Below are 13,253 nucleotides of genomic sequence, written 5' to 3' on the forward strand. Positions count from 1 at the left end.
TATAAATAATGCCAAATACATAAGAAATTCATTACCATCTTCTTCTTCATTTTTTCTTATTTATTTATTTTTTGTTGGGAAAAATCGTTCCACTGTTGGATTTTATTTCAATGAAGTTTTCAATCTCGCGACCCAAAGCTCAAGAACATGTGAGGTATTTAAGGTTTATTTTAGGGATTTTTAGTTTAAAATTGCTGATATTAAAAATTTATAAAATAAATGACATGTAATATTTTCATAGTAGTTAGGGCCCTTCAATATTTCGTAGACAAATTTTAACAAATTTCTTTGTAACGAGTTAAAATTTCTCTAATAATATTATTGAAAGATCCTAACTAATAAAAAAATATATATATTGAACCACTTACGATCAAAGTTAGATAGAGATGTTTCACTAAATTTTTATTTTTATTTTTATTTTAAATTATATAAAGTTTAAAGTGATTTTTGCACTTTTGGATAGTATGATAGGTTTTTATTTTATTACTTTTTTCTTATGGTAGAGGGGGAGTAAGGGAGAAAAAATTGCATGACATAACACTAAGTGAGATTTGAATTTAAACATTATATTACCTCACTTTCACGACAACTCTTGGTATCGTATAATTTAAAATAATAAAATGAAGTTTTTTTTTTTTTGGGGGGGGGTTAAATACAATTATTTTATTTTATTTTTTAATTTGTTGTATCCACACAAAGTTTAATGCATCTATAATTAACAAAAATTTATATGCTAAAATTAGCATAGATAAGTATTGAAGAAATCATTAAAAAAAATCAAAAAAAGATAAAATTGAATCTCGATACGTCATGATTTAGCAAAATTCAATTTACAACAAGAAAGAAACACTAAACAAAATCTAAAAGCCACAATTTGGGAAGAGAGAAAGAGAGAGAGAGGACTTACCGGCAGCGGAGATCGACGCCTCCGAAGGCTGTGGCGTCGCATAGAGAGAGAGAGAGAGAAAGAGAGTGAAACTATGATAATAAGGGTTGGGATAGATAGAGAGGGTTTAGAACATCGCGTAAAACGTCGTAGATCTGATATTATTATAACTTACAGAGAATTAAGAAATAAATAAATTAGAGTGTAGACAAAATAAATTTTAAAATAATGTAAGTAGACATGATCCATGTATGAATTTGTGTAAGAAAGATTTGTATTATTTTAAAATTATTTTTTTTATTATTCATTTTTTTGATATTCTACCTCATATTAAAAAAAAAAAACAATTTCTTAAACTATAATTTGTAATTGTTTTAACTTATTTGAAACCCTTAAACGTATAAAGACAAAATAGTCATATATATTTTGTGTTAATTATAACTTTTGATAACATTCTAAATACTTACGTAATAAAAAAATTATGTAAATGCTTATTTAACTAAACAAATTTAGCCTTTCTAAAAAAAAAAAAAACTAAACAAATTTATATATATATATATATATAAAGATTATCAAAAGTTACATCAAATTAATTTAAAATTTATTTTAATTCCTTTTTTTTTTTTTTTTTTGGGTACATCGGAAATTAAAGTCAATACATGAACTACATCCTATCACTCTCCTCAGAGAGATGCACAATGTCCGCAACAAGTAAGGTGCGGAGTTCTTCAAGTGGTTCATTTACAATAAGAAGATATGCCGGTTGATATTCACCTAATTTGGCCATTGCATCAGCACAAATGTTAGCTTCCCTTCGAATGTGCTGGATGGAGCAGTCACATCCTCTCATGATAATACGTGCATTTTCCACAATGCCCCAAAAAGGACATCTTTCACCCAGATCATCACTCAACAGTTTCACCACTTGCTCCGCATCCGTTTCTATTATCACTTGATTGAAACCTCGTTGGAGTATGATAGTCAACCCCTTGTAGACTGCCCAAAGTTCTTCTTCAAGACAGGTGCATATTTCAAGCCTTCCATAGTATCCACTAATCCATGCTCCTGTTTCATCCTAAAATAATCCACCAAAACCGCCACCTCCTCCATGCCTGTGAGTACTGCCATCCGTGTCAAGTTTGATTTTTCCTGCATTTGGACAAGACCACACAGAAATACTTTCAGCTTGAAGTGGTTGAGTGACATCCAAACTAAAAGCTTGAAATATTTCTTTGGCATAATCTGATATGAGTTTAACACTCTCATGAATATTATTAGTTTTATGTTCAAAAACCATTTTATTTCGATTTTTCCAAATAGTCCAAAGGGAGATGAGGAACAAGTATGAGGTTTTGTTCTTCTCTTTCATATTCTGGGTGATCCAATCTTTCCAAGGTAAAATGAGCCTGCTGCAGTACCATTCCTCACTATAAACATGGCACCATATCTGGATAGCTTGAGGAGAAAACCAAAATAAATGTTCAATATCCTCCACATTAGCACAGTAGGGGCAGTTGGGGTCAGAAGTAAGTCCCCTCAAGTTTCTCATTTTGTTGGTGAGAATTTTCATGAAAAACAAGCCACAAGAAGCTCTTAAGTTTCTGAGAAAACTTAAGCCTCCAAATCCATCCCCTATCCCCTTCCTGATTATGATGATCAACAATTAAATCATATGAACTAGATGTGGAGAACTTTCCATCAGAGGATTTAATCCATCTAGGGGTGTCTTCTCCAGCATTAAATCTGGGTGGTTATAGCTTTAAAATAGCTACAACCATAGGTAATGGAAAAGAGTTGTGCAAATGATTTAAGTCCCAATCACCATGTGCGTCAAGAAGAGACTCCACACTAATATGCTCAGAATTTGGAATTTGATTGGTAGGTGTGTTCAAATCCATTTCAAAAGCCCAATCACCACACCACCAATCTTTCCAAACTCTCACTTTGTTACCTTTTCCAAGCTTCCATCGAACTCCCTGAACCAGGAGCTCCCTGGTATTTAGGATGCCTTTCCAAATGTGAGATATACTTTTGCCTTCTTAATTAAGAAAGGCTGCTAACCCAAGTATTTATTTTTTAGCACATCTACCCAGAGAGTATTCTCCCCAATTAACATTTTCCACCCCAATTTGGATAGAAGAGCTAGATTTTGATCTCTAGCCTTGAGGATCCTAAGACCCCCATTTTTTTCAACTTACAAACCTAGTCCCAATTAACAAGATGCACTTTCTTTTTCTCAAGGCTATCACCCCAAAGAAAGTTTCTATTAATCTTATCAATCTCATCACAAACTTTCCTCGGAAGCTCTATAGTTTGCATAGAATAGGCTAGCATAGCACTAGTGACAGATTGTATCAAGGTTGCACTCCCTGCCAAGGACAACATCCCAGATTTCCACCCAGCAAGTTTTTTCTTCAGATTTTCCAAAATAAACAAAAAATGATTTTTGGACACTCTATCATGAAACAATGGGGTCCCAAGGTATTTCCCCAAATTACAAGTTGGAGGAATACTACACATATTACTAAGTTGAGATGCTCTTCTTATGGCAATATTAGGAGACACAAACATATGAGATTTATGAAGGTTAACCTTCAATCTCGAAATTTCACTAAATTCATTCAAGACTTGCAAAATAGTGTTACAGTTTTGCTCGTTTGCTTTAGCAAACAAAATCAAATCATCCACAAAAAACAAGTGTGATATGTTAGGACCATTCTTAGCCAAGCTAAGCCCAATCCATTGTTTACCTTGCACTTGCTGGCTAATCATGGCTGAGAGTCGTTCCATGCATAACACAAAAAGATAAACGGATAGGGGATCCCCTTGTCTTAAACCCTTAACTGGTTTGAACTCTTCAAGGGGTTCCCCATTCCACAAAATAGTTGTGTTCACACTAGTGACACAACTCATAATCAGGTTCACCAATTTCTCATCAAAATGGAATTCTCTCAGAGTTTGGTGAAGGAAATTCCAAGAAATGTTATCGTAGGCCTTTTCAAGATCAATTTTAAAAACCATGAAACCCACCTTTCCTTTTTTCTTTTTCAAAGTATGAATAGCTTCCTGAGTGATTATGATATTATCATGAGTGGAGTGACCCGGAATGAAACTACTCTGATTAGGGCTAATTAAATCATTCAAGACAGGCCTAATTCTATTGACAAGGATTTTAGAAATGATTTTGTAAGTAACATTACACAAGCTAATAGGCCGGAATTGTTTCACACTCTCAGGATTAGTAACTTTAGGGATAAGAGCTACAAGAGTTCTATTAATCGCAGGGGGAATGTTACAAGAAGAAAAACAATTTCGGACAAATTTGGTCACAGATTGGCCCACAGTCTTCCAAAAGGTGTGGTAAAAAATTGCTTGGAACCCATGCCTACCTGGGGCCTTAAAAGCTTTAATAGTCTTGACAGCCCTCCAAATGTCATCAACAGAAACAATCCTACTCATTTCACTTTGGTCCTCAGTGTGAAAACTCACATTTAACTATTCTTAAAAGAAAATAAATTAATTAATTAATTTTATCCAGAGTCTATCTGAAATATATATAGTGTAAAAGTTAGTTTTAAATTAATCCAATTCAATTACTAACAAAGACATTATTAAGAATAATAATTTTGTGGGTGTTCAATATTTGTTGTTTATAAATTATTTAATTAGGATTCAATATGATAATTATCCTTACTAAATACCTTAGTTAGATATCTTAGTGTATCAATTTTAAGAAACCCACACAAAAAAAAAAAAAAAAAAACAACAACAACAACAACAACTTTGTAGATTTTTGGTGGCAACTTTGCCACATGTTGGATTGCTTGATATTATAGGGAAGGAGACCCCACTATACTCTTGGAGTTGAGAGAAAGGGAACTCATAGAATGAAGAGAGAATGATGAGAAAGAGAGGGAGAGAGAGAGAGAAAGGGCTCAGCAAGCATTGTATATATATATATATATACATGCAAACATTCATTGTGTATAGATATGCATGCAAGCATTCGGTGAAAAAAAAAAAAAAAATCTATGAAGCAGCTAAGTTGGGTAGGACAGGAAGAAGAGTGGGAGATTAAGGAAGCTAAGATTTTCTACCATTTCATCATTCTATTATTAAGTAAGAAAACCCTCTCAACCCTCTCATTTTTTTTTAAAAATTATTGAAATTTTCAGATTATATTCATATGATAAAATGACTAATTTATAGATAGAAATTTTTATATATATGTATATAAATTTTGTGATGTGTATATCAAATATTTTAAGATATTGATGGCCTTAAAGTCATGGTATTATTGTGAAAATAGGCTTGCATGTGTAGTTTATACCATTAAAGAGAGGATTGAAGAATTTATTTGGTCCTTGAATCTGCCAGAAAAATTGTACGAATTTTTAGACAATTTTATACTCAAACTTTGAAGTTGATTTCTTCTACAAAGTTGTTTAGAATTATGTCTACTTCATCCATGAATTTTTTCAACAATTATGGAATTGTTTACGAATTTATACAAATTTTTAATCAAATCTGGAGCTATAGGAAGATTTTACTATGTGTTTGAAAAATCATTAAAAATTTTATATTAAACCAAATCAGGTAATTTCTAAACAAAAAATGAAATTTGAGAAGTCTAGTTTTATAATAAATTTTTATATCATGGAATCGATTTATAAATTTAAGTATGGAGTTAATTTAAGAAAATGTGATAAATCTGTGTCATAAATTTTCTGGAAATTTTTCAAAATTATTTATAATTTATTTTTGGAAAATGCTTTCTGAAAATGACCATAACATGTTTATTGAGTATTCTGTAGATTTATATGAATTTTAGAGCTGTATAAGTAATTTATTTATAATTTTAATTACGAGTTATGCATTCTGAAAATTCTGACAAATTAAGGAGGAATCAAAAATTATCTCTTCAATTGTTTATTTGGACAAAAATTTAATATTATGCTAATCTAATCTTGTAGATTAAAAATTCATGCATGTGTGTGATTATGATTTATTTCTTCTTTTTGGTATCTACATTATTATTTCATACCATAGTTTAAATAAATTGTTTATTAAAATTTTGTACATTTGTTTACTATTGTATGACATGTGTAATACTTTATGTTGGAAATTTTAATGAGTTGGTATAACATTATTAGTAATCAAATATTGAATTATTGTGAATATCTCAACAAGTAAAGAAATACGAAATTTAACCAGTGGTATATTAAAATTTAAAAGTGATGGGGTGAGCCCGGTTTAGAATCTTGCGCAAGTGAGTGGCGAGCCCTAACATGGCACGGGAAAGTATTTTGGTTCTTATCGGTGGAGGCGATATAAGGTTGGTGGTGCGGGTGTCACAACATAGATCTTTCCCTTGGGGCAGACCGTGATGTCACGACTTGGGTAGGTAACCCTGGTACGTGGGCATCATTGGTAGTTACAGTAAGTAACATTTGAATATTTGACCAAAGGGGAGTCAGAATTGCCCGTAGCCATTGCTTAGTGGTTGAGTGGAAATAGTATTCCGTGGGGAGTCACTTAAATTTATCTGATAAACTAAATCTATGAAAATTTAAAAAGAAAGGTGAGCATATTCCTTATGATGAAATACTGCTTCCGTTTGTTATAATTTTTTTTTATTTGATTTATTATTATTTATTGTTATTATTTCAACTGATAGCATTTATTTTATGCTTACTAAATGTTACTGGTTATTCTGTTACTACATATTATTCATAAATTGTGAGTATTATTATCGGGGTGGGTATTTTCGGATTGTAGTATCTTATTGAGCTCGTTGCTCACTGGCATTCCTGTTGCCTTGGCGTTTTATGCCAGGTACCGAAGAAATCGAACGAAACACCGAGGCCTTGCAAGGCGACACTCAACCTTGGTTAGCTTGAAGAGTGCCAAGTTCCATGAACTATTTTCTAAAATTTCTGGTTTTTCTCTAGTTTTTTTTTTTATATTTGTGTCATTTCTTTTATGTACTAAGACTAAGTTGTGATGTAAAAACTTTAAATTATGGGTTGTTAATTAATGGATGTTAGTAATATTGGTGGCAATATTGATTTTAAATTCTAAATCTTATTATGATGTCCTTAAATTTTGGAGCGTCACACTCAGGGTTGATGTGCTTGGTCAGGTTACTCCAATGATCAAGGCTAATAGTTTGAGTATAAGCAAAGAGGTTTTGAAAGTAATCATTTGCTAAACTTTTTAACTGCATGGGGTTATGCACCCAAACCCCTTCCTCATTTTTCAAAACTTCAATTTTTGTTTTCCTTCTCTTGATAATGGTAGATATATGAAAAAAATTTGTATTCTGCTCACCTTGAGTAATCTAGTTAACACGGGATTTTTGAAACTAAAATAACTCTTCTTGATATAAAACTCTATTATAATCAATAGTAAGCTCATTTTCCAGTTGATATAAGTTGTGAGAACAGTTCTTGGCTTGGGAAATTTGGATCCCATTAATTCTGCCAAGTAACCAGCGCTTACGACGAAAAATGTTACCGAAAATATTTTTATTCCAATCCTGCAAGGTAGATATCATGTAATCCAAATTTCCCAATAGATTATTATTCTGCCTGGGCCAATTATTATCAACAATTGCCCTGAAATCCTCATGTGATAACCAAACAGCTTGAAATTTAAATAAATTACTGGGAAGACTAGAAGGATTTGTACCTTGAGTATGAAGAAGAATAGGAGAATGATTTGAATAGGTTCGAGGCAAGTTATGGACATAGCCCTGAGGAAATAAAGTTTGCCATTCTGTGTTACAGAGTGCACGGTCCAATCGCACCATTGTATTAGCCCACCCTTTCCTATTATTAGTCCAAGTGAGTCTAGGGCCAACACAACCTAAATCCATGAGGTTGCAACTACTAATTCTATCAGAGAATTTTTGGCTCCTTCTTTGACTCTGGCTTAAGCTTTGAGATGGAGAAGTTGAGAAGCTCCTTTTATCCTCAAAGCTTGAGTAGTCATTAAAGTCCCCTGCTACAAGCCATGGTTTTTGTGTGTGTTGAGCCAATGTTGTCAAGTCATTCCAGAGTTCATCTCTCATTCGAATATTCGAGCTAGCATAAACTGCAGATAATACCCAGTCAGGATAATCTTGTCTTGAAATAGTAGTTGTGATCATCTGGGAAGAAGCATCACGAACTCTCACATTGGTTTGACTAGGATTCCAAAGTAGCCAAATGCCTCCACTTCTGCCAGTCGGATCTACATGGGTTGAGGCCGTGAACCCTAGATTGTTGAAAAACATACCCATCGTATTTAGCTCCACTTTTGTCTTCATGAGTATGATCATGTTCGGTTTATGTAGCCTTACTAATTCCCACAAATTTCTCCGAAATCGGGCATTGCCAGCACCCCTACAATTCCATATTAGCATATCCATAGATGACAATTTGTGGATTGGCCAATCCTCTGCCTCAGATAGTCCCAAAATATTTCGCAGTCTTTTGGTCTTCCTCCAGCGGCTTCACGGGTTTCACAAGCACCATGCGCCTCACGTTATGTGAATCTATCTCCCACCATGGTTGAATCAGCAGCTTCACCTCTTCTAGCCACCAATCGATTTCAACGTGGTGATACATTTCTTTCTCTAGTTCTAAGAACATCAGAGTTTTGAATTGGTCCACTCGGTGATCTGACATTGGGATGTTCTCTGCCGTTTCCTCCATTAGAGCGTCCCTCCTTTCTGACTGACAAATCTGGTGGTTTGTCTTTTTTGATTTGCACACAGATATCAAGGTCGGTGGCCGTATTCAAAGCATTGGTATTATTGTCTATGGTAGGTGCTGTAGTAGCAGGAAGAAAATTAGGTTTCCTTGAGCGTTTAGCTCATTTAAGCTAGGTTGTGAGCCTTTTTGCTTGGAATGTTTTGGGTTCTCACAGCAGATCATCTCTTTTTCTTTGGGCCCAGATACAATATCCAACCCTAATTCTGGCCCTCCATCTTTCATGTGGTTAATTGGGCCTATTGGGCTTTGTTTTTGCACATACGAAATTTCTCCTTGAAAAGGCTGAGGGCCCATGTCGAGGTCAACATATTTTCTTTGAGCTGCTTTAATTTCCAGGGTTGCACTAGTTTCTCCCTGATCTTGGTCTACCTGTAAACTTTCAAATCGATTGCTCTTATGGACATGGGTCTTCTGTTTTTGCTTTCCATGTTGGTATTTTCTTCTATTGGTTGCTATGGTCCACGGCCCATAACCATGGGTTTCTTGTTCATTAGATGACTTTTTATTTGTTTGCCCATTGGGCTGTGCTTCCCTCGGCCCAGTCTCTGTGTCCTTTTGATTAATGGTCATATTTTGTATCATCTTCTTCGGCTGTATCACCGGAAATTCAATGCATTTCTCCTTCCGATGACCAATACGACCGCAAAAAAAACACAAAAGGTGTAAGTGTTCATACTCCACAACGTAATGGTAACGTCCAATGGTAATATGGGATATGAGCGATTTACGTAGGTCTATCTCAACACATACCCTTGCATACTTTCCTCGTGCTGCCATGGCAATATTAATGTTTACCTTTAAGGGCTTTCCAAGCACCTTCGCAATATGATAGAGGACCTTTTCATCATAATATTCAATAGGCAGATTAGGGAACCTCACCCAAATGGCGGTTGTATCCTCTTCCGCCTCATCTGATTTAAAATCAGGTTGCCATTTTCGAATTGTCACATACCAATCCATCACTACCCATGGGCCCCCAGTGAAGAGAGTAATCTTCCATCACTTGAAATTTTACAATGAAGAAACCATTTCCAATATCTAGAGTTTCAAAACCTACTTGAAGATTCCACAGCTTGCGCATCCTATTTACGAACAAGTTATATCCAGTATTCTTCCCCAAGAGCCTTACAATGAGGCAATTCTTCCATGGTTCTCTGACCTTTTTTAGGAGACCAACAGGTAGCTTAATGATCGGAATCGAGACGTTTCTCTGATTCTCCGAAGCATCCTTTGTTTCGTGTTCGTTGTCCATCTCCTTATCGGAGGAGAAATAAGCGGCCTCACAGTCAAAGCTTCGTTCTCTCTCAGTCTCATTGAAACGAGATCGTAAGAGGGCTTGCTTGAAAGATCTTTGGGATCCCAGATTATCTTCCTATAGGTTATCGATGTTGGCATTGCAGACATCAGCTTCCTCCACTATCTGCTCATTAGGAATGGCAATGGGGGGCAATGGGGTGGATATTAATTCCCCATCCCCATTCCCCTATAATAAATTTTCCCCATTCCCCATTCCCCATGGGTACCACCCTCCCCATTTTTTAATGGGTATGGATTTTCCCCAACCCACTTTAATCCCCATTTTTATTTTTTATATTTAATGTTAACAAAAACTTTTTTTTTTTTTTTTTTTTTTTTTTTTTTTTTTTTTTAAGGTTCACAACAAAAACTAAATATACCTTCAATCTTTTTTCTTTCTTTTTAAATATATTTAATGTTAACAATTTTTTTTTTATTTTTTATTTTTTATTTTTTTTTAAGGTTCACAACAAAAGTTAAATATACCTTCAACCTTTTTTCTTTTTTTTTTAATATATTTAATGTTAACAATTTTTATTTATTTATTATTTATTTATTTATTTATTTTTTAAGGTTCACAACAAAAGTTAAATATACCTTCAATCTTTTTTCTTTCTTTTTTAATATATTTAATGTTAACAACCTTCTTGTTTTTCTTTTGTCTTTTTTTTATAAAGGTTTTAGCTAAATATACCTTCAATCTTTTTTCTTTCTTTTTTAATATATTTAATGTTAACAACTTATTTTTTTATTTTATTTTTTATTTTTTTAAGGTTCACAACAAAAGCTAAATATACATTCAATCTTATTTTATTTTATTTGATTCAACAACAAAATCAAATACACATTAATTAATAATTAAAAAGTTTGTTTTATAATAATCAAATATATAATTTTGAGAAAATCAAAAAGTTTGTTTGAAGAAAGTGTTATAAGACTCATATTAAATTGCATCAGGGCATAAACAAAGAATTGTTAGCCACGGACAATTTAGACATTAAACCATCTTTCTCTTAGCAAATTTGAACAATTCATTTTAATTTATCCAAAATCTAATTATACCTTAACAAATCTGAACCACTCATTTTAAGATATCTATGCATTACCACACCCAATCCATCCTCCATCTTCTTCCTTTAGTCCCCCACGAATTTTGTTGTTTGTTACTTTTAAAAAACAAAAAATATTTTTTTAATTAAATTTTTACTAATTTCACAACACCATCACCACTATTCTCACTTTCACTGTCACACTACCATCACCATAGCCACTACCATCATCACTGCCGCCATCACCCCACCACTATGTAACAATTTCTACTTTCACCTTCGTTCCATCACCACCACCACCAAATATAAAAAAATATATTTTGAATTTTTTTTATAAAAAATATTTTTCATTAAAAAATATTTTCTATCTAAATAAATGAAGCATAACATTGGGAAACAAGCTGATTTCAGTTAAATCTGTTCATAACTAAGAAAAATTCTTTTAATTTTAAAAAAATTATTTAGTATGACTTTGTATCCCCTTTTTATTTTTCTAGCAAATAAATCTATGTACCCATCATTTCTAACCAATCACAACTCATGCTTGTTTTGATTCTCTACAATTTCCTTATTTTCAAATACATTTATATATATATATATATATGTTGTATAAATTGTGTGATAACATAAAACAAATAGATTCATACTCGTTAATTGAAATTTCAGAACAAGCAAACCATTTTGAAAATTACAATACACAACAAAATAAAATAAAATAGAAAAGCAAACCGAAACCTACACTAGACAATGTCCTTAATTTTTTTTAAATAAATTTAAAAATTCTAGATATGCATAAAATTTGACAAGAATAATGTGACAATGTTAATTAATGTGTATTTGATTTTATTGTTGAGCCAAATAAAATAAAATAAGATTGAATGTATAGCTTTGGTTGTGAATCTTAAAAAAAAAAAAAATGGTTGTGAACCTTAAAAAAAAAATTTTAAAAAAAAGAAAAAAAAATTAAATATATATTTAGCTTTGGTTGTGAATCTTAAAAAAAAAAAAAAATGGTTGTGAACCTTAAAAAAAATTTAAAAAAGGAAAAAAATTAAATGTATATTTAGATTTTGTTGTGTATCTTAAAAATTAAAAAAAAAGTGGTTGTGGACCTTAAAAATAAAATAAAAAAAGATTGGAGGTATATTTAGCTTTGGTTGTGGATCTTAAAAAAAAAAAAAAAAAAAAAAAAAAAAAAAAAAAAAAAAAAAAAATGGTTGTGAACCTGAAAAAATAAATAAAAAAAAAAAGAAAAAAGATTGAATGTATATTTAGTTTTAGTTGTGAATCTTAAAAAAAAAAAAAAAAAAAAAAAACATATGGGGAAATTAGTGGGTACCCATCCCCAACCCATCCCTATGGATATTTAAAGAATATCACCTACCCTACCCAATGGATAAGAAAAAGAGGGGAAAACCCATGTATTTGGATTGGGTCTCCATAGATACCCACAGAGTAGGTTATCCATTGCCATCCCTACTGCTGCTTTTCCAAATTATTATCTTGAATCTCTAGTAATTCCCCACCATTTGCATCACTAGATTTCACTTTTTTCTTGCTCCGATCAAGGTGGTCTTGCGGTCTTGCTCTTCCAACGAAGTTGCATGATTACTCGTTTCAGTTTCAACGGTCATGTTGTACCTATTCAATTGTTTTAAGTTAACAAAATGTTAACTTATAAATAATGGAAAATGATTGGTGGCCCTAAAAAAGTTGCCCCTAATACCCCTAATTTCCATTTTTAAAAACTGTTTTTTTTTTTACTTTCTTTTTCCTTTTTTTTTTTTTTTTTTTTTACCTTAAATGGAAATACGGGGCATTCGAGCCCCCTGTTTTCGGGCCCTGAAGCACGGCCGATAAATAATACCAAATAGATCAAAAATTCATTACCATCTTCTTCTTCATTTTTTCTTATTTATTTATTTTTTGTTGGGAAAAATCGTTCTACCGTTCGATTTTATTTCAATGAAGTTTTGAATCTCGTGACCCAAAGCTCAAGAACATGTGAGGTATTTAAGGTTTGTTTTAGGGATTTTTAGTTTAAAATTGTTGATATTAAAATTTTATAAGATAAATGACATATAATATTTTCATAATAGTTAGGGTCTTTCAACATTTTCATAGACAAATTTTAACAAATTTATTTGTAACGAGTTGAAATTTCTCTAATAATATTTTTAAAGAATCTTAACTAATAAAAAAAAATATATTGAACCACTTGCGATCAAAAGTTAGATAGATATGTTTCTCTAATTTTTTCTTTAT

At 32.3% G+C, this 13,253-nt stretch overlaps 1 protein-coding gene across 2 annotated transcripts; it reads right to left on the minus strand.

Moving 5' to 3' along the window:
• Positions 1 to 1,428: 1,428 nt before the first annotated feature.
• On the minus strand, positions 1,429 to 10,409 carry LOC114274528 (uncharacterized). 2 transcript variants are annotated; one of them, XR_014346765.1, is made up of 2 exons: positions 7,577 to 10,409; positions 1,429 to 2,035 (listed from the first exon to the last, which is right to left on the minus strand). XR_014346765.1 is itself a non-coding variant. In XM_082899153.1 (2 exons), exons 1-2 carry the CDS (start codon positions 8,295 to 8,297, stop codon positions 1,962 to 1,964), a joined length of 795 nt encoding a protein of 264 aa, XP_082755279.1. In that variant the 5' UTR covers positions 8,298 to 10,404; the 3' UTR covers positions 1,429 to 1,961. The 2 variants fall into 2 exon arrangements, 1 of the variants encoding a protein (XP_082755279.1); XM_082899153.1 differs by having other exon boundaries at positions 7,577 to 10,404.
• Between the last annotated feature and the right edge of the window lie 2,844 nt (positions 10,410 to 13,253).

The sequence above is a fragment of the Camellia sinensis genome, chromosome 12, assembly GCF_055761805.1.
Source record: "Camellia sinensis isolate YWXY chromosome 12, ASM5576180v1, whole genome shotgun sequence".
In the NCBI taxonomy this organism is placed as follows: domain Eukaryota; kingdom Viridiplantae; phylum Streptophyta; class Magnoliopsida; order Ericales; family Theaceae; genus Camellia; species Camellia sinensis.